This window comes from Macrotis lagotis, chromosome 7, assembly GCF_037893015.1.
Source record: "Macrotis lagotis isolate mMagLag1 chromosome 7, bilby.v1.9.chrom.fasta, whole genome shotgun sequence".
NCBI lineage: Eukaryota > Metazoa > Chordata > Mammalia > Peramelemorphia > Peramelidae > Macrotis > Macrotis lagotis.
In genome coordinates this window covers 71,071,289-71,093,561 of record NC_133664.1, presented here as the reverse complement: position 1 = coordinate 71,093,561, position 22,273 = coordinate 71,071,289, and the positions used below count along the sequence as shown (strand labels likewise).

The following is a 22,273-nucleotide window of genomic DNA, read 5'->3' as shown; positions in this document are numbered from 1 at the left end:
TAAGATATAAGTATTTTTTTTAAAAGACTCTCATTGGGGAGTATTTTGTGGGCTATTTGAGAGTCAGTACAATTGGACTGTATTCACTCGCTTGCTCCATTCCCAATAGATCTAGTAATGCTCTCTTAGGGAGAATTGCATCATGGAAAAAGTCATAGAAATGACTTTCTATGAGACCATAAAAGTAAATTATTCTCCCTAAATTGCCAAATTTTCAGAAATTTATTCTTCTCAAATGGAGTGAGAAGGAAGATTTGAGCTTAAAGTATATACCTATTTTCAATAATGCTTTATACAATATTTACTATGTTATTCAAGGTTGTACTAGACTAGACTTCACTGTATGGTACTATATTGACATTGCTTTAAATTATATTAAAAATCACAAGCAAGTGTCTTTTTTCATGATTTAAGCCTACTACTTTATAAGGAAGATGATTTGATATCTAAGTTCACAAAATGTCATAATGATTATTTCCCTATTTGAGCCTTTAAAAGTATAGGTTTACCTTTATTCTGAATCCCTTTCTTCCTGTCCTAGTGATATGGGGAAAGGTGTGTGTGTGTGTGGGGGGAAGTTTGATCATTGAAAAATTAATAGAAATAAATATTATTTGGATTAATAGTCAAACAAGTCAGCCCTTCCTCTTCCCTTCTGATAAGGCTAGATCAGACCTTTCTCTAGGAAGTTATGCAGAGGATTATGGGATCCAGACATGGGAAGGGATCTTAGCAATGAATGGTCATGAAGGATTACCCCCCTATTTTATATTTCCTCTACTTATACTTTCATAATACATCTATTCATTTTGTACTATAGTTGAGTCTTTGCTCATCTATAAGAACTTGATGGTTGAAGTTGATCTGAGACAGAAGTGATTCATTTAAAACCCACAGGTGGGGCTGGAGAACCACAAGCTGAGTGAGCCTCAATGTTAGGGATGTATCAGCATCCAAAAAGAGGTAAAAGGGAGGTAAAATATGGGAGGCAAAAGACCTGCTACCACTACTTTAGTATGACTTTTTTTTTTTGGAGATGGGGTTAAGTGACTTGCCCAGGATCACACAGCTATTATCTGAGGTCAGATTTGAATTCAGGTCCTTCTGACTCCAGGACTATACTCCACCTACTCTGTGCCACGTCACCACCACTATCCCTTCTTCTTATTAGCACTTACCTGGTAGACTCACCCACCTCCTCATCCCTACTGTTCCTGTCACCACTGGATGCTGTCCCCCTCAGGACAAACGCTCTGTGCTGCTCCACCTCACTTCACCTCACCTCACCTCACCTCATCTCACCTCACCACACCACGTCCTCCCCTTTTCTCTATGTCATCCCATTGGCTGGAAATTTGCTTCAGTGGGGGTGGAATTGGAAGTATCCAGGTCTCCCCTGGGAGGCTAGATTTGAATCTGGGCCCCACAGCTTCATCCTATCCTTGACCTCACCTCAGCTTCTCTCATCTTCCCAAGAAGGGAGATGACCTAGGTGATCCCACAGGTCCCTGTGCTAAGGCACTGCTGGGTGCCTTTCCATCACTAAGACTTTCTCTTATTTAGCATTTAATATTGTTTATTCATCTTGTATAATTGTATTTTAGTGCCTGGCAAATAGGCTTAATGCTGTTTTGGTTTTTATTTGTTATCTTATGGCCTCCTAGGAAGATTGCAAATCCCCTGAGGCCCAGGCCAGACTTATCTCACCCTTGTATCTGCCCCATCACCCAGCAGTCACTTAATACTCGAGCTCCTTCAAAGAGGAGTGGGATGCCATCATTATCATGGGCCCTTGTCTGATCACATCTGGGCCTTTACGTTGGGTAGAGGTGACATATCTTCAGGAGGATATTGATAAGTGGGAGTGGGTCTGGACCAATGGCACTAGATTTGAGAGGGGAATTCAAAACCATACGGTGTAAGAATTGGTTCAAAGAATGAGGAATGTTAAGCCTTAAAGTTTAGGAGATGTGAGAACTGTCTTTGAAGCCTTTCAGAACTGTCATGGCCTACAGGTACTGGACTCTTCCTTGGTCCCAGAGGGAAGAACTCCTAGGCAAATTTGTAGAGACAGATTTTATTGTCACAAAAGGGATAATGAGAGGTTTCTAGAAGTCAAAAGCTGCCACAATGTTCTGCCCTTAAGCACAGGTCTGACCCTGTCATTCCTTGGCTCTTCAACCTTCAACTGCTTCCCTGTTAATGCTAAGATAAAATAAAATCCCCCGACCCATCTTTTAAGGCATTTGTCTAGTTTCATCATATCCAACTCCAGTTTATGTTTCTCTCCTTTATGCAGTCTACCATGAACGTGGATGGGAACAATAATAGTAACTTTATTTTCACTAAACTATAACTGAAATTGAGCATTTCCTTGAATCATGATTTTTAAAAAAATATTCTGAGGGGGCAGCTAGGTTGTGCAGTGGATAGAGCACCAACCCTGGAGTCAGGAGGACCTGAGTTCAAATTCAACCTCAGACACTTAGTAATTACTAAGCTGTGTGACCTTGGGCAAGTCATATAATCCCCATTGCGACGGTGGGGGGGGGGGGCGGTGGGGGAGACAAAACAAAAAGAAATTGAAGAGCGTGGGCTTCACTAGACTGCCAAGGAACATCATACACAGAAAAGGTTAAGAAAACTGCTGCTCCAAAATAGTGCCTCTTCTGTGAAACATTCCCTCATCCCCAATTGAAAATATTCTCACTTTTCAAAATTTCCCCATTACTTTGGATCTCTCCTTTGTTTTCTATTGTCACATGCCTACCTAGGTGCATGCTCCATCCTTGAGCCAAGTAGAATTGAGTTTCTTGTGGGCAAGAACTAAGTCTTCCATATAGTAGGTGCTTAGTAAATATTTGTCACATTGACTTCTCTGTAGTAAGTCCCTGATGACCATCCCTGGCTTAAGTGAGATAATACTCTTGATGTTCTTCCTACTTCTGTTCCATGTGGGTGACTCCCAAATCTTTTTCCAGGCCTGAGATCTATTCTGAGTTCTTGCCACCCCAGTCTTAACTTGAAAGAAACTCAACAGGCTCTTCCTTTTTGTTTTCACTTGGCAAATAAGCTGTGGCATCAGCATTCTCCTAGGCTCTTATCTAAAAGCACTGATTTTTCCCTTTCCCTAACTTCTCCTATTCAGTCACATACTGTGCCCCTCCAATTGCTGCATATTTTTCACAACTCTCCTTCTCCCTCTTTTGTTCACTGCTACCATAGGAAAATATTCACTTTCACAGACCTCAGAAGTTGAACCAATCTCCTAATGGGGCTTCCCAAATCAGTTTTCTCCTCTACTCCTAACTCATGCTTTATACAACTGCCAGACTAATTTTTTTTATGTACAAAGCTAGTTATGTGACTCTGCTCTAAAATCTTTAGTGACTCCAACTTCAGAGTCTCCAAAGGCTAACTTTATAAATTAGGAAACTGAGGCTTAGGAAGACTTATTACCTTTTCTAAGGTCACAAAGGAAGTAAATAAACATCAGGGACAGGATTTGAATTCCAGGGAATGGATGAATTTAATTTAGATGATCATTACATATACTATTGGGCAAGAATCCCTTAGAAGAAATGGAATAGGCCCTTACAGTCAATAAAAGGGTGAGGAAAAACAGTACTGGAATTTAACTTCAAAAGTGACCAAATGATATCTGTCAGAATCCAAGGCAAATGTAATACAAATCTATGCTTCAACCACTGATGCTGAAGAAGGTAAAGTTGATCAGTTCTATAAACACCTACAATATCTTCTAGAAATAACACCAAAAAGAATATCACATTCAACATAAGGGACTGGAATGCCAAAGTAGCAAATCAAAAGATAATTGTAATAATAAGCAAGTTTAGTTAAGTACAGGCAGAGACTAAGAGAGTTTTGTCAAGTTAACTTGCTGGTCATGATACTCTTTTTCAGCAACCTAAAAAAAAAAAAGATAACTCTAGACATGGTCATCACCAGATGGTCAATATAGTAATCAAACTGATTAAATACTTTGCAGCAAAAAGTGGAAAAACTCTACACAATCAGTTGAAACAAGGCCTGGAACTGGTTCAAATCATGAACTTCTTGTAGGAAAATTCAGACTTAAATTAAACAAAGGGAAAATCATCAGATTGTATATTAATTCCTTATGATTGTAGACATGAAATTAAAAGACACTTGCTTCTTGGAAGGACCATATTGTCAAAGTTAGGGTTATTCCATTGGGAATTCTTTATGAAGTAGAGAGGTGTTGAATACATTTAAGGGATTAGATCTGGTAGATAAAATGTCTGTAGAATTATGGACAGAAATTTGCAAGAAAAAAGAGCAAGAAAGCAAAATGACTGTCTAATGAAGTTTTACAAATAGCTGAGGAAAGAAGGAAAGGGAAAGCTATAACTAACTGAATGTAGAATTCCAGAGAAAAGCAAGGAGAGACAAGGTTTGCTCAAATGAGCAACACAAAGAAATAGAAGAAAACAGTAGAATGGGAAAAATAGATACCTTTAAGAAAATTAGAGACATCAAAGAAATTTCCAGGCAAAAGGTGGCATAATAAAAGACAAAAAGTGATTTAACAGCAACAGAAGAGATGAAGAATAAGTTGCAAGAATACACATATCAATATACAACATACAAGAAATATCTGAACTTCACCAGTAATCATGTAGTTACTGATCTAGAGCTAGACTTCCTAGAGAATGAAGTCAAGTGTGCCTTAGGAAGCATTGCTAACAATGAGGTTAGTGGAGGTGACAGAATTCCAGCCAAACTATTTAATCCCTAAAAAATTATGCTGTTTAAATGCTGCATTCAATAAGGTAGCAAATTTGAGAAACATAGTAGTGGCTACTAGATTGGAAAAGATTAGTCCATGCTCCAATCCTAAAGAAAGGCATTACCAAGGACTGATCAGATTATCAAAACACTGTACTCATTTTCACATGCCAGCAACTGTAGTAAAGATTCTGCAAGCTAAACTTCAGTAACATGTGAACTGAGAATTACCAGAACAGACTGGTTTTCAAAGAAGTAAAGGAACAAGAGACCAAATTGCCATCATTCCCTGGATTATTACAAAAGCAAGATTGTTCCAGAAAAAACATCTACTTTGGCTTCATTGTCTACACTAAAAGCTTTTGACTGTGTGGATCACAACAAAATGTGGAAGTCTTCCAAGAGAGAGGAGTAACAGATAGATCATCTTGTCTCCTGAGGAACCTGTATGGGAGTCAAGAAGCAACAGAACAGAATATGGAACAACTGATTTTTTTAAGATTGGAAAAGGAATATGATAAGGCTGCTTAGTGTCACCTTATTTTACTTATATGCATCATGTGAAATGCCAGGCTGGATGAATCAAAAGTTGGCATTAAAGTTGCTAGGAGAAATATCAACAATCTCAGATATGCAGATTGTACCACTTTGATGACAGAAAGTGAAGAGGAATTACGAAGCCTCTTGATGAGGATGAAAGAGGAATATGTAAAAGTTGGCTTGAAGAGAAACATCAAAAAAAAACACCACCCAAGATATTGGCAACTGGTCCCATCATTTCCTGGAAAATAGAGGAAGAAATGGAAGTAGTGACAGATTTTTATATTCTTGAGCTCAAATATCACTGAAGAAGGCAATTATAGACATGAAATTAAAAGACACTTGCTAATTGGAAGGACCATATTGTCAAAGTTAGGGTTATTCCATTGGGAATGTATTGCCAAGGTGGGCCAGGGAAGCTGAGAACTGCAGAATTGACACTTTGAAATGGTGGTTCTGTAGAAGATTTTGAGTGATTCAAATCACTCAATGCTTCAAGAAATCAAATCAGACTATTCATTGGAAGACCAAATACTGAAGCTGAAACATAAATACTTTGGCATCATATTGAGAAGGTTGGATTCACTGGGGGGAAAATGCTGTTGGGAAAGTTTGAAGGCAAAAGGGGAAGGTTTGGCAGAGGATAGTATCATAGGAACAATAAGCATGAATTTGGACAGACTTCAGGAGATAGTGGAAGACAGAAGGGCCCGTCATGCTTTGGTCCATGAGGTCCCAAAGAGTTGGATACAATTGAGCAAATGACCAACGATAACAATCCCTGACTCAGAAGCCAGGACTCTTTCCACAAAGTTCCATTAATTTGTCATTCAAGACAATCTTGTTCCTTTACTTTTCTCTACTTTTCTGATATTACTCCCCTTAAACACATTCCAAGATCCAGGAGTGACTATTCTCTGTCTTCAAACACAACAGGTATTTTCTTGGGTCCATATTTTATTCACATCTTAGGAAACTCTCCATTAGCTCCTCATCCATGATTTTTCTACTACACACACACACACATATCACCAATTCCTCCATGAAACGTTCCTGATATCCCCTTCCAGGGATGACACCTTGTACCTTTGTTTTGTGCCTCTATAGAATATCTTTGTCATGTAAGTTCAGAGAATTAATGTCACGTGTGCTTTTATCTGATCCTATAGTGTGTTAGCTCTGTGAGGCCAAAATCAAAGCCTTTTATAAACCTTGTGTCTCCAGTGCCAACCATTGGATTCTATACAGAGTAGGTGCTTACTAAATGTGTGCTGAATGACTCATGAGGTCTCTTCCAGTTCTGAGACTATAATTTTTGATTCCTAAAAATGGGAATTATTTCCTTCAATTTCTTTATACTTAATGCCTACCTAACCTAGTAGACTACATGCTCTCAATAAATATTAATGGATATTAATTCAATATAATTATATAATTCAATGAATAATTTTTAAATGTTCCTATTAATGTGCCTAATTTTTAATTCTTTAGTCTTTTAGTTTTCAAAGATACCCTTTCATTTTTAATAATTAACCAGAATTTAATTTTAAAAGAACTTCATCAAATAGCCTTTTTTTTTTGCAAGGCAAATGGGGTTAAGTGGCTTGCCCAAGGCCACACAGCTAGGTAATTATTAAGTGTCTGAGATCGGATTTGAACCCAGGTACTCCTGACTCCAGGACCGGTGCTCTATCCACTAAGACACCTAGGTGCCCCCAAATAGTCTTTTTATCAAATGCTAATGAAAGTATTGTTAAGAGAAAGGTGATACTATGGAAAGTGTGATGAATTTAAAGTCAAAGTACCTGAGTCTGAATGCCATCTCTGGCATTTATGAGGCATATGACCTTGGGAAAGTCACCTCTTCTTTGGGCCTTGGTTTCTCCTCTGAAAAATGAAGCACTTGACCTTAGATGACTTCTAAGGCCCCTTCCAATTCTAAAGCTATGCTCTATGGAAAGCTGCAACCAAAATATCATCATGCTTTCCAACCACTTAATTTTTCATAAAAGTCAACAATACTTTAGTTGGTTTTGCTTGGCAAACAACATGCAGATCCTAACAAAAACCAAGACTATTTTTGCTAATTGAGTAATACCATCATCTCAGTCAACAGTCAGTTGTGGGGTTATTTTAATGTCTCCAGTTACTGTCTCTGTACAACCCACTATTCCCTCTCATCAACTACACCTAGAAATACCCACTACCCATTACTATACTGGTCTTACATCTACTGAGCTTCCTTTTCACCAGTTTCTTGCTAGCCTAGCAAGATAGTGATAAAGTCATTTACCAATTTGAGTGTTAAAGAATTAAAGGCAGACTTGGAAGTAATGGAAAATACCCAATCATTTTTTACTTTTTGGGTCAGTTAGTGAATTTTTTGTGAAGATCATTTCACTTTTAACTTCATAACTTTAGCATTCAAGTAATAAAATAAAATGCTTTATGCTTATCTGAGGAGCTAAAATTTTTTTATTGATATTAACAATTAATGTGAATACTGATATCCACCGCATGTGGAAGGTAGATATTTTTTCTCTTTAGAAAAATGAAAAAACAAAAACCAAAGAACTTAATTTGTTCAAGGTATCATTGGAGATATAATAATGAACACGTTTTACATTAGCACCATGACCCTTTTCAAAAGTATTTTTAGGAAACTCCAGTTGGGTAATTTGTTATATCATCATTCATGAATAACAATATGAAACATAAGTTAACCACCATTCCTTCAAATGAGAACTTTAGAGTACTTAGTACTTTACAGTAACAAAAAGTGTCATTAACTTTTTAATTTTAGGAGCATCAATTTCCTCAAGAACTTTTTCTCTTTTTTTTTGAGGTGAGGGTTGAGAAGTCTGTAATTTCACAAATTAATCATCTTTCATAGAATTTTAGAGGATGGAGGTGGCTAGGTGGATAGAGCGGCCCTGGTGACAGGAGTATCTGAGTTCAAATCTGACCTCAGACACTTAATAATTACCTAGCTGTGTGGCCTTGGGCAAGCCACTTAACCCCATTGTCTTGCAAAAACGTAAAAAAAAAAAACAGAAAACAATTACAAAGTTATATTCAAATGATTATATGTGTAAGCAGAGCTCAGAGATACAAAGTTATCCTGAGGCATTAGTAAACTGTGGAGGTTAGATTTGAAATGGATTTTCAGAAGCATTTTGAAAGGGAAACCAAGGAAGAAAGGATGGGGATTGCCTGAGGTGAGAATGAGCTTAGCACACGCTATTGACTGGGAACCATTAATGGCTTTTGGGTTGCAATGAAAATCATGTTGGATACTTGGGTGGGATGTCAGTAGGGAGCAATTTATCTGAGGAAGAACAACAAAAGTAGTATTTTAGTAGTATTCGAATGAGAGAACATTATTGCATAGGCTGGCAGGAGGACAAGGTAGCAACAGGGAAAGCAGTTCACTTCCATTCTGGACTAAGTGGGATGGCAAGGGGCAAGTGTGAAGGAATTGTATCGGGATGTGTAGAAACATTTTGAAGTAAATGATTGTAACCGATTGGATTTAAGTGTTGTGTGTGTTCTGTTTGGATTGACTTTTTTGCTTTCCTTGCTAAATGGTCATTAAAATGAACAGAAATCCCTAATCCGTAATAGAATCTATGTTTCAGGCTTAATTTTTTTATAACTACTCACAATTCTCACTTTAACATCCCATATTATGTCATCCCTTATCTTAGTCTCTTAATTACTGTTCTCCCTGGCAGTCTTCACTTCGATCTCTTCTATATTCCGTTTCTCAAGTGATTCTTCCTAAAGGGTCCGCTTCAGTCTCATTAGTCCCTAGCTCAACAGTGCCCAGTGGCAACCAAATAAAATCCAAATTTCGGATGCTCAAAGCTCTCTGAAATCTGATCTAATGATCAGCCTTACCTCCGAGGAGCTGGCTAAACAAACAGTGTGCTCTAACAAAATCAGACCTCTTGCTGTTCCACAAACTTGGGCATGGCTCTCTCTAAACCCCTTTGTTTACCTTTAACAAACATTCTTGACCTCAACCCCACCATTTAACCTATTGAAATCCTATGCATTCTTCCAAGCTGAGCTCCGATGCTACCTTTTCCACTGAAGTTTTTCTTGACCTAAAGTGGCGATTCCTTTCCCTGTACCTGGTACCCATTACTGCCCAATAACGCATGTGCTGTGCTCGTCTGTACTAGACTGTAGGCACCTTGTGTTCAGCGACTGTTCCTTCATCACATGTATAGTTAGGAGGCATTTTCCTCACACTCATATGAAATAGGTTATAAATCATCTTATGGATGAGGAAAATGGAGAGAGAAGTGATTTGCCCCAGGCTCTTTCTCCCCTCTTGGTGCCCTCCGGGAGCGGGCACACGGCGGGCACCAAGGGCAGGTGCTGGGTGGGCTGCTGCTGCTCCCAGGGGGCTCGCTACAAAGTTACAAGTTTCTCTTGTCATTAAGGTCCCGGCGGCTCTGGGTGTCCTCGGGACGGGCTGCGGCACCCACGGGTCCCAGCCCACCGGGGGGACGGCGGTCGCTGCTTTCGTGCGAGGGGGTCCCCGGTGCCGCTCGCTAACGGGCCGGGGCGCCCCCTGCGCCCGGCCCCCGGGGCTCCGAGGCCGCGCGGTGGGCCCGGCCCCGGCCCGGGCAGCGCGGCCCCGCCGCTCCTCCTCCTCGGCCCGGGCTCCCCGCCGCCGCCGGGACCGTTTCCCTCGGAGAGCCGCGAGCCGTCCGTGCGCGCGCCCGCGCGCGCGCGCGTGTGTGTGTGTGTGTGTGTGTGTGTGTGTGTGTGTGTGTGTGTGTGTGTGTGTGTGTGTGTCCCCCCGAGTGCACGCCGCCCCGGCCCCGGCCCCGGCCCCGGCCCCGGCCCCGGCCCCGGCCCCGGCCCCGGCCCCGGGCGGCCGCTCCAGCCCCGCGCGGCGCTCCCCGGCCCGGCCCGACCCGGCCCGGCGCCCCCGCCCGGCGGCAGCCATGGCGGCGCCCCCGCGCCCGGAGCCGGCCGAGGGGGCGTGCGCGGGGCGGGGGGCGGCGGGGCCCGGCGGGCCCGGGCGGGGGCGGCGGCGGCCGGCCGGAGCCCGCCGAGCAGCAGCGCCGGCGGGGGCGCGCGCCGCCCGTGCCGGCGCCGGCCTCGAGCCCGCGCTCCCCCCGCCGCCGCGTGCCCGCGCCGCTGCGCGATGCAGTGTGGGGAATGGCTGGGGTTGGCTGAAGAGCGCACGGTGGAGTTTTAATGTCCGCCATGTTGGCCATGGCGTATTGAGGAGAGCGGGCGAGAGCGGAGCGCAGCGCCACAGCCGCCAGCCTCCCGGCCGCCGCGAGGGCCCGCCGCGGGCCCCGCGCTCCGCCCCCCGGCCCCCGGCAGCGGCAGCGAGCGGGGCCCGACGCCCGGGTTCCCCATGATCCCGCGGGCCGGGGCCGTTTCCCCAGAGCGGAGAGGCATCTGCTGCGCCTGAGATGAGTAAATTGTCGTTCCGGGCGCGGGCGCTGGACGCCTCCAAGCCGCTGCCGGTGTTCCGCTGCGAGGACCTGCCCGACCTGCACGAGTACGCCTCCATAAACCGCGCCGTGCCGCAGATGCCCACCGGGATGGAGAAGGAAGAGGAGTCGGTACGTGTAAACTCCCCCCGCCGCCGCGGCCGCCGCGGAGCCGCCGGCCCCGACAAGATGGCCGCCGTCTTCTCTCCCCGCCGACGCGGGGCCGCGGCCCGGCCGCCCCCCCCCCCCGCCCGGGCCGCGGCCCGCCGGCCCGCCGAGCCCGCCGCGGCGCCGCCCGCCGCGCCCCCCCCCCGGGCCGCCTCCGCCCGGGGCCCGCCGGGTTCGGGGGCCCGAAAGGCACAAAGGGGTCACGTGACGGCGCGGCCGGCAGCCATTTTGTGGTCTTTAGTGCTTGGGTTGGGCCCGGCGCTGCGGGGGGGGGGGGGAGCGGGGAGCGGCGCGCCTGCGGGCCTCCGGGCCGGCCGCTGGGGGGCGCCGCCGCGTCGCCGGGGCCCTCGCGCCGCCGGCCGGGAGCGCGTTTCCGTTTGTCCGCGGCTCCCACGTGGGGCTCGGCGGGGGCCCTTGTTTACGGCGGGAGGAGAGCCGGGCCCCGGGGCGGGGGGGGCGAGGGGCCGCTTCTAACGAGATTAAAGTGCTTGTGACTGCAGTAACTTGTCTTTTTGTTTTATTTTCCTTGATCCGTGGACTTTGAACATGACCCGATGGGCCGCGCGCCGCCGTAGCGACGTGTGTGATGTTTACACGCGCCCACCTATGTAGTGTGTGGGGGGCGCTGCGGGGGCCCAGGGCAGACCCCGGATGCCCCCCTGGGCCCGGGAGCCGCCGCTCGCTCCCCTGGCAGGTGTCGCGGCCCGATGCCAGGTGGGTGCGGGGTCGCGGCCGGCACCCGCGGCCCGGCCCCCGGTGGCACGGGCACGGGCAAAGTTCCGCTTACCCTTTCGTTTATTTTTTCCATTTCCACTTCAAGATTTGCCTGATTTCACGAACCCCAGAGGAAAAAAGAGCCTAAAATTAGAAGCTTACACTGACGGAGAATGACAGTCGTTAAAAAAACATTTTATAGCAATCATACTCTTATTAATCTTCCCATTTTAGCAGTTGGTTTCCATATCAAGAGAACTTTAAAATTCCTTATGATAATAAGAAAAATCTTTCGTTGACATCCATATTCAGGGTCTCAGATACTACTGGTTGAATTGAACTGGGGCTGTGGGATCCCATGTTCTTGACAAAATAAATAAAACTTAATACCTTAATAGGGATTTCTTTTTGGTCATTTGAAAAGAGTTCTGTTTTCCCTTAAGCCTATCAACACCAGAACCATAATATTGCTGCTGTCAATGTAAGCAAAATGATTCCAGCAAATGTAGGTCAGTTAAATGTACTACTATGTTTGATAGCCATGCTTATTAAATGAACACTTTTTGGTGGAGGTGCAAAAAAGATAGTGAGACCTGGACGTGAGCCGTCTTGATTTCGTCTCATCTTTTTTATCAGAAGAACTATGGTTGTAGCTATTCTTTTTGATCATGATAGGGTTGAAAAGGAGTCCCAGTTTGGAAAAGAATTGATCTCAAAGGATGTGACTGAGTCATCTGGGTGGACCAAGATGACTGAATTTAGACTTGCATTGTTACATAATCAACAGGATAGAAATATGGGAACAAATGAAACCAAACATATCACTCTACCTTTAGGTAGGGAGTTTAGTATACCGTGCTTTTAAACTAAGAATTTATATACAGATAAAAGGTTATCTGTTTATGGGATTTTTCTTTCTCAGTTTACAAATTCAATGTTTTGCGTGAAGATCAGAGTTAAAAACTCTGGATAGTTGAACTCCTAAAAAAAAGTTTAAATCAGCTATTCCATACTCTAAATTAATTCTACTTTGAACCCAGGTTTAAGGACAAAATTCGTGCATAACACTAGGATAGAGAATGACAGAATAATTGTTTTCTCAATAAAGTTCAAGAATGCAGTTTTTAAAACTAAACTGTCTACAGTGACAATTTCAGATCATAGTATCATAAAATCTTTTTAGAGCAGGAAAGGACTTTAGAGATTATATCCTAGAAACACACCCTTAAACTTCCCATTTAATAAATGGACTGAGGGAGGCCCACAGAGACCAAACTATATACTCATTCAATAAATATCTAAGACTGTTGATTTCCTAGCCACTCACTCTTTACACTATATAACAAATCTGGAAAATCAAACTACCCCTCATTGCCTTTCAGATTTTTTTTTTTTTGGTTATTCCACCCTTGCTTAACAGTTGTGCTTGTCTCTTGACTTTCTCTACACCTTAATTGGGTTTGTATATGTTGTTTGTGGTCTTACAATTTGGCCTACTTCACTTTATAAAGTATTCTGGAAAGGTTCTGTAAATTGTATCATTTTTCCTCTTGATGTCATTGATAAAATTGGTGCACATTCATCCCTTGTAACAATTGCTATAATTGAAAAAGTGTAGATTTCTGAATGTTGTATTTAAGTTGAATTGTGCATGTATTCTCTTTAAGCAGGACTTAGTACAATTCAAAAATGAGTAAAACAGCATCTCCCCTTACAGTTACCTCTGTTGCTTTGAAGCTGTGATCTGGGGACGTTGGTGGTAGTGTCACACTTATCCTAACTAGTTCAATCAGTACTTCACACTGTCTCCAAAACAGTGAAGTTCCAAATAATAGTGACTCTATCCTCTGGTTTGCTCAAGTCTTCTCCACCATAAAAGTTCAATTGAGTTTGGTCTGCTTAGTTTATGAAGATCACAACTATGGAAAAAGGAAAAGAAGAAGTGGAAGTAGTTTTCTGTTAATATAATAAATAGAATGTCTAAAATGAGGGAAATCCTTACCTTTATTAAAGTATCCTTGGTTTACTATTTCTAGAGAAATATGAATTCATTTTTTTCTAATCTTTTTCATTGGAACAAACTGAAAGAATCTTAATTTTTGGAAGGCTTACTCAAGTGTTTTTAAACAAGTGGTCTGATTTTTAAGGAAAAGGAAGAGAAATTTTCTGAGAATGTCATTGCAACCCTGGTCCTTGTGATCCTCTGCTAAAAGATAAACTATGTTTCTTGCTTTGCATATAGTACAAAATCTGAAGTTAATAACTGATCCTTGACCTAATTTTTAAATGCCCTTTATAATCTGATGTCTTCTTTCTTATAATCTTTTTATTCATATATTAGATTATTCTCACAGATACTGTTTGCTGTATGTAGAATGTTCTCTCCAACTCCTAGACTCTTGAGTCAATTTTTTTTATTAATATTCTGTTTTGTTCTTATACAAATTTCAGTTTATCAGAATCAAATCTATAAATTACTGTCAAACATGAAATTACCAAAGTTTCGTTCCTGGTATTTTGTTTTAAAAATTCTTGTATTTGTTTTAAAGAAATGTTATTTAATGTGTTCTTGAACAAGTCCTCTTACTAAGAACAATCCCCAAAGTTAGTTTGACTCATTAAACTTTCGGTTTTACATGGCATTCATTTTTAATAATATTTTCCTTTACCTGCTGTGTTGTCTCTTCTAAATTCTAATAAAGAAGAGAAAGGAGAAAAATGATAGTTAATATAAACTAGCCAACACATCCACCCAAGCTCACAGGAGCCCAGTTTCTCACTTTTACAGAAAAGAGAGGGTATACCTCCTTGTCTTTGGGGACTAGTTTATTATATTTGTGCAGCCTTCAGTTTCATCTTTTTTTTTTCCATGCCTCTCTTGAATTGTTCATTTTCATAATTTTGTGAAGATAATATTTTATTGCAGTTTTAAGTAGTAGATGACAGGTATCTACTATTTTTAACAATTGAATATTTTGGTGTAAATGTGAGATCTATTTGTTTTTGTCCTTATCGGGGTATACCATTTAAACCTTGGGTTAAAAGGTAGACACATCTTAATTGTTTTCTAGAATTAATGGGACCAATTTACACCTCCACCAAGTAAGCAGAGCAAGAGGTCCCATACTTTTCCACTATTGTTCCTACATTCCCAGTTTTTTGATATTTATGGAAGTTTGCTGGATGTGAGGTTAAGCCTGAGTTGTTTGGGTTTTCATTTCTCCTTTGTTATTTGGAGCACTCTTTCATGGGTTGTTAATTTTTTTGAAGTTCTTTTGAGAACTGTTTGTTCATATCTGCTGTCTGTTTTTCTTTGGATGAATGATTCTTGGTCTTTCCTATTTGTGTTAGTTCCTTTCTGAGGTTTGCAAGTTTTAAATTGGTATTAAGTATATTGCAGAGATATTTTCCCCCAGTTGATTGTTTTCATTTCTACCCTTTGGTTGAGAATGTCTTAGCTGTGAGAGGCGTTTGAGCTAAACAATTTTTCATTCTGTTTGTGATGTGACCTTTAATATTTATATTAAGTATCAATTTCTTGATAACAAAGGAGAGGTGTCATTTTTTATTTTGTATGGTCTTGTAGTATTTGCCTTAGTAAGCCTCATTCCTTTATGCAGTATTCTGTTACATTCAAATATCAAAATTGTGGCACACATTTTGTTTTGATTATTACATTTAAAGCTACTGTTATTTTTTGTACTTATGGATTTCTCTGTGCTATCTGTAATTTCTTTTGGAATCTATAGCACTTAGCAGTGAAATCTGAGTCAGAGGGTGAAAACAATTTAGAAAGTTTTCTTTCCTAGTTCCAAATTGTTTTCCAGAATGGTTGACACAAATCACAGTGCACAAGTAGGAAGTGGCATCTGATTTCTGAAAGCCCCATACTAGGTCTTCCAGTCTTTGCTGAATTGATGGCAATGAGGAAATTTCAGGGTTATTAATGCAGTTCTCTTCTTAGTTGAAGAGTTTCAGATAATTTTTTATAATCATTATAATTTGTTTTAAATTTTTCCTTAGAACCTATGATATTATCTGTTGTCAAGATATTAATAATGCACAAATTTTTAAAATTTATATGTATATCATCTACTTTTTTATGACCTCGATGAATTCTCTTAACTATCATTGGGAAAACTATAACTTTGCGTTCTTGTATAGTTTTTATGAGGCGTGACTATGTTTTTGATGTTCATTTGGAGTTTATCTTGATATTTTTGTATAAAATTCTGATCTAAAATTGTTTCCTGTCAGACTGCTTTCCATTAGCCTCAGCAGTTCTTTGTTTTTTGTGGGAGAACCATAGAATGGAACTCCTTCTTTGATTTCCCCCTTTCCTCCCTTGGGTGTGAAGAATGCATTATGCATTTGTTTTTAGGTCTTGCTTCTCAAATACCTTCTTCCCTTGTTGTTTACTGCTTTGTAATAGAGGGGCTTTTACCTGCCATATTTGTGTCAGTATGAAGTGTTGCCTTCTGATTCTTAAGTTTTCATATGTTATTTTGTATTCAAGTGTATGTAAGGTCGGCACTGGGAATATGAAAAAAAAATGCCTGGCCCTCAAGGAACTTACAGTCCACAGGGAAGAGGGTGAAATAGGTCTTCCTCTACAACTAGGTAAACAGAAAGTACTATCCATGGTCTGGGACTGGGAAAGCTTCAGAAGAATGTTGGGATTCTCTGGAGCAGGTAAAATAAGTTTCATCCTGGATGGAGGGAGATCCCAGAGAGGGAACATGGTGTGGTGGTCAGAGCACTGGCCTTGTAGAGATGGAAATCTTAGTTCAGTCCCCACACCACTTGGACAAAGCTCTCGGAGCCCCAGTGTCCTCAAATGAAAGGTTGAACCCAATGGCTTCCAGAGGCAGCTCTAAACCAGTGAGACTATAAGGACCTGTGCAATTTTTTTTGTTTTTTTTTTTTTAATCTTGGTTTTTGCAAGGCTATGGGGTTAAGTGATTTGCCCCTAGGTCACACAGCTAGATAACTATTAAGTGTCTGAGACCAGAGTAGAACTCCCTCCTGACTTCCAGGGCCAGTGCTCTATCCTTTGCTCCAGACCTGTGTAGAAGTTGAGAGGCAGAATGTTGTCTCCCAGCCCCAGTTAACTAAGACCCATCTCAAGGAGATGGTGTTTTATTGTAGCAGCAGCAATTATATATTGTCAAAGCAGTGATCCAAGAACCTCAGTTTGGGAGGATGTATTAGCAGAAAGGGGATTGATTAGAAGGTTACTTCAATGGGGCAGATGAGAGGTGAAGATGGGCCAGAGCCTCAATTATGAGAGTAGAAGGGATAGATGAAAGATGAGTAAAACACCACCCCAAACCTGCAGGGCAACCCTGGCACGTGTTATGTAACAGAATTGGGCACAGAATGCCAGCAAGTGGCTCATGAATAGCTGGTATGTTCCTAATCTTCTGTTTGTTCTTAAATTCTTCCTCGGAAGTTGGGTTTTTCATTAGTACAAGGTAGTTTAAGAGCAAAGCCCCAAAGGGAATGTGTAACCTATAGTGTCACTGACAGCCCCCAGAGCTTAGCTTCCATTTCCTTGGGCCACCTCTCCAAATCTGTTAAGTCATGGCCAGGCTGTCAGGTAGCTCCAAGGTTCAAACCCAGTGGAGCTGCCAAAAGAAGAATGAGTGGATGCCACAACTTAAGACTTCTCATTTTAACTTTCACCCAGATGAGATCAGTACAGGAGTCTTGGGGGTAACTGGAAAGGACTGGAGAAACAGACAGGCACAGGGGAGGAGTAAGAAGTCAAGCTCTCCCTGTTCTCAAAAAATTTACATTTGGGGGGGGGCAGCGTGGCGGCTCTTGGCATGCTTTTGTGCAGGGGCTACCTAGTTCAAGACAAAGAGGAGGTAAGACTTGAGGTGGGGAAAGTGTGCACTGCAGTGTGGAGACTGGAGAGTGTCCAAAACCAGGATCTGTTGAGTGGCTCCTGGGTGTGCAGGTGCTAATGTTAGCCACATTTATAGTGGGGGAAATAGGTCCAAAGGTCCTGAGGGTCAGAGCTTAGATTTGAATTCAAGTCCTGCTGGCTCCTGTCTATCACCTGGAGCTACCTAGAGGAAAGAGACCACCCCACCCCCAAAAGGAACTTGAGTCGAACTTTAAAGGGAGAGACTGGTAGAGAGGTGAGTGAAAATAGAGGAAGGAAAAAAAATGTGGTATACTAAGAACAGGTAGGTAGGTCAGTCTAGCTGAGGAGTGTAGTTGTGGGGGGGGGGGTTAGGAGAGTGCTATGTAATCAGTTTGGAAAGCCAGATCTTGAAGGATTTTAAGTTTCAAAAGAGAATCTGTTTTAATTCTAGTGTGTAACTCTTCTTGAGTAGAGTTGTGACAGTTTTGGGACAATTGGTTGAACCAGCTGTGTGTAGGATATAATAAAGGGGAAAGACAGTGCCAGAGGAGATCACATGGAATTAAATTACATTATGGGAAGCTGATGAATCATGAACCACTGGGTGTAGTTGTGTAAGCGAAAGTAAGAGGATGAATTTGAGAAATGTTGGGGAGATAGAGTTGATCACTTAAGAGATTGAAGACAAATTGAGGATGACTACCTGGTTGTGAACCTAGTTCAGATAGTCCATTTGTCAGAATGAGGAAATTAGGGTCTTTTGGTGGCTATGGGGGCAGGGGGAGAAACAAGTTCCTTTTAGACTTAAATTTACCATGCCTATGGGGTATCTAAATAGAAGTGGCGACTTAACAAATTTTTTTTGAAGTTTTTAAAATTGTTTTTTTGAATTTTATAATTTACCCCCAATCTCGATTCCCATCCCTCACAGAAGGCAGTCTGACAGTCTTTACATTGTCTAACAATAACTGTGAAACCCAGATGATGATGCCTGGATTCTAAGACTTGGACTGTCATTTGCAATAGAAATAATATTTTTTTAAAAAAAGAAGAAATGATAGTTGAATCCACAAGTGCTGGTGAGATCACTGGGGGAGTAGAATGGTAGAAGTGCCAGCCACATAAGGTAAAATATGGCCAATTGATCTCACCTGCAAGTGAGAACTGTAAGGGTTGATCCCTGAAAGCTAGTTTCATGAAAAGTACCAGGAGAAAGCATCCAGAACAAGACTTTCTAACCTGGGATTCCCAAATTTGGTTTTTGGTTTGTTTGTTTGTTTTTTTTTTAGGAGAAGGGGGAATGATAAAAAGCATCAGATGTTGCAGAGAGGTCAAGAAGACTGAGGAAAGACTGAGGGAAAGGTTCATCAGATTTAGCAATAAAAAGGAGGGAGAAGGAGTAGTGTTAAGAGGGAGTGGTGCAATGGAAGCCAAATTAAAAGAGTGAGTATAGAAACCGAGAAAGTGAAAGCAAGGAGTACAGATGTCTCTTTCTAGGAGCATGGTTATGAACAAGAGCTTTGAAGGTATGGTATGGTAAAGTACATAATGATACACAAGCAAGGTATTAAGTTAGACTTTCGAAATATCATCAAACCTTACTAAGTTGGTTTTCAAACTTGTAATGGAAACAAATGGAGAGACAATAACATTAAGAATTCTAAAACAAATATTCAGAATGTTTTTCTTAGGAAAACTAAGATGAAACATACTTTTTTTTTAAAGCACATATTCAAATTCAGTGAAATCCTGTGGTTCACAGGTGATCTTTTAATATTTCGTTCTTTCTTTCATCTTTAAATTAATGATATGCACTCTTCTTGGGGAAATAGTTCATTACAGCGAACATTTGTAAAACTAGTGATTTGCCTTAAAGTAGGAAGGAAATTTATTCATTTACTTTTGAAAAGTTTCCTTTTTTATGTTATCTTGGCAGTGATTTCACATATTTGATTTGAAGTTGGTGGATTTGTTACTGCAGAGAAATTTCTGAATTTTTATAATGCTTGTGTACAGGATTTAAGGAAATAAAATTGGACAATTGTCCATAATAACAAAGGTACAGTCAAAATAATTTTGGTTATGTTTTAAAGTGCCATCCCTACTCAAGCAAATTAACAAGTTATATTTTTGTTGCAGCAGACTTTTAAAACTAATTTGCCTTCATTGAGCAAAGTAGAAGCTGGAAGGCATCAAAAGTGTCTAGTGACACTGAGTAGCGTTGGATTTGATGCAGATTGCACTTTTGTCCTCACATAAATATTTTCATAGAAGATTTGCCCAAGTACTGAAGGCCTTCTTTTAGGGCTTTTAAAAGGAAGCATTATGGGAACAAAGGGTTCTGGACTGTCAAACCTTAGCTCTTGCTAATAATTGGGCCACTTTTTTTTTCAGATTATACATTTTCTTTATGATATTTTTGTAACTATACAGAAGCTGAGCATGATAATAGTGGTTAAAATTCAGACATAGGTGTTTCAAAGACACCTCTCGTCCTTCCTCTGAAATCTGACCTTGGACCTTAATCTCCTAGGGTCCTCAGGCAATTCTCAACAGGATTCACTACCCCGGGAATTCCCCCTCTTGGTCTGTGAAGAGGAATTCCCTTTGGTCCTGACCAGAAAAGAAACCTCTGGCCACTTTAGCCTTGGGATTGTGCTATAGCTTCAGCCTGGAACATTGGGCTCTGAGTCACTTACCTTTGTGATAAGAGATTATTGTATCAGTTAGGGCTATAATGGCTTTGTAGATAGTGTTGATTTAGGAAGAATGTTTTGGAATGATTTATAGTTTGAGGTAGAATAATACCTAATGTGCATTTTTTGGGGGGAAATCCTACTATAACCATAAAACATTAATTTGAGCTCCCACATAATTTATGAAGCTCAAGGCATTTATTAAGACTGCTAGAAACTATAACTAAGGGAACCCCCATTCTACTGGAGGATTGTTGTTGTTTGTCCTTCATTCTTGAAGAGAACCTTGTCATCAGGGAACAAATTCAAGGAAGCAGAGAGGGACGGACCAGTGTAGCTAGATTGCTGAAGAAAGGAATTAAAGGGATGATGTCTAGTAAGACTGGAAAGAAAGGTTGGGATCAGGTTGTATAGGACTTTTAACAGCTAAGCAAAGGAGTTTATAATTTATCCTATAAACTCTAAATGGGGGTCACAGAGTGAGATATGACCAAAATGACTTGAGCAGCAACAAAAAGAGAGGCAAAAGGAAGCTGCTGGAGTTGGTTAGATAGGGAAATCACATGGTCAGATCTGCACTTAAAGAAAATTAATTTGGCTGCTGTAGAAGATGCAGTGTAGTAACAAAGTTTCCACAGATGAAAGATGATGAAAACCTGAACTAAGGTGATGGTTTGTGTGAGTGGAGGGAAAGAGGAAGGGCACAATCAGGCGATTTAGTAGATTAAGAGAAAGTGAAGACTCCAAAATAATAACAAGATCACAAATCTGAGAAACTCAAAGATGGTGTTTTCAACACAAGGAGGGAAATTTGGAAGAGGAAAAACTTCTTAGAAGTAAAAAGATCATGAATTCAGTTTTGGACACATCGTGTTTAAGATGTTTGTCCTTGATTCTTTTTTTTTTTTTTGCAAGGCAATGGGGTTCAGTGGCTTGCCCAAGGCCACACAGCTAGGTAATTATTAAGTGTCTGAGGTCGGATTTGAACTCAGGTGCTCCTGACTTCAGGGATAGTGCTCTGTCCACTGCACCACCTAGCTGCCCTTCCTGTCCTTGATTCTTGAAGAAGGCCACGGCACCAAGGAGGGGATGCCATGGCAAGTACATAAATTGGATTTGAGTGAGAGGGGCAGTGCTAAGTCACCAGACTCACTTTATCCTCCAGAGCTATCTGGGTCCAGTGGCCAGATATGAATTAAGGCAACTGGAAATGTCCCAGATGCGAGGCAATCAGGGTGTAGTGATGTGCCTAAGGTCACAGAGCTAGTAAGTGGCAAGTGTCTGAGGATGGATTCAAACTCCAGTCCTCCTGTCCACTGTACCAACTAGCTACTTCTCCCAGGAAATTGTGAGAATAAAATCATATTTGTTAAACTGCTTTGCAAATGTTAATGTGCTATTTATGCTAGCTATTTGGGTTATGACCAAGAAAAGACAAATTAGATTTGGTGATTAAAATATCGTTGGTAACTTCGGAGAGAATTGTCTTTAAAGGGAGAGGAGACAAATGGAAACAGGAATTTCAAGGAGTAATACAGGACAACTACCTAAGGAGATGGTAGCATCTAATGAAGGTTTAGGGATAGAGCAACTTGATATATTTTTTTTGAAGACCATTTGAGAAGAAACCAATTTATTATCTGAGGGAAATTGAATGAGATAATTGAGGTGCAATCTTCTGGATACGATTGGAGGGAGTAGGAATAAGTTGTGAAGAGATTAACTTTGGCATAAACAAGACCCATCTCTCCTTGTATGGGACTGGAAGAAAGGAGAAGAATAAGAGATAATGTGACAGGGCTTTAAGAGAGAGAGAGAGAGAGAGAGAGAGAGAGAGAGAGAGAGAGAGCTTATGTTGAATATCCTCAATTATTTTTAGTAAAGTAATAGTTGAGATCTTCAGCCCAGAAGATACAGAATCTGAGAGGGTAGAGAAGGCTTGCAGCAAATTGCTTATCTTAGCTTAGTGAGCTAGGGAATCAATTAGGGAAGAGTACAGGGACTGCCTTGTCACTGAGGTCTTGAATTGAAGTTGGATAACTTGAATTTAT

At 41.4% G+C, this 22,273-nt stretch overlaps 1 protein-coding gene and 1 long non-coding RNA gene across 6 annotated transcripts in view; one reads left to right on the top strand and one right to left on the bottom strand.

Annotated features, from left to right (window-relative positions):
* Window positions 1-22,273, top strand: part of EPC1 (enhancer of polycomb homolog 1) — a 96,598-nt gene that overhangs the window by 21,830 nt on the left and 52,495 nt on the right. Inside the window, exon 1 of one of the 5 annotated variants that reach the window (XM_074193115.1) lies at window positions 10,474-10,904. The exons of 3 other annotated variants lie outside the window; for them this stretch is intronic. In XM_074193115.1, the coding sequence (XP_074049216.1) occupies window positions 10,752-10,904 (153 nt within the window). In that variant the 5' untranslated portion in view covers window positions 10,474-10,751. Of the gene's footprint in view, window positions 1-10,473; window positions 10,905-22,273 lie in introns of those variants that run through there. One more of the 5 variants, XM_074193111.1, reaches the window with a different exon arrangement.
* LOC141492630 (uncharacterized) overlaps window positions 11,445-22,273 on the bottom strand; it is a 45,623-nt gene continuing 34,794 nt past the window's right edge. The window contains exons 4-5 of the long non-coding RNA XR_012469994.1: window positions 13,376-13,573; window positions 11,445-11,766 (exon numbers count right to left, since the gene is read on the bottom strand). This is a non-coding gene — a long non-coding RNA (uncharacterized LOC141492630). The remainder of the gene's footprint in view (window positions 11,767-13,375; window positions 13,574-22,273) is intronic.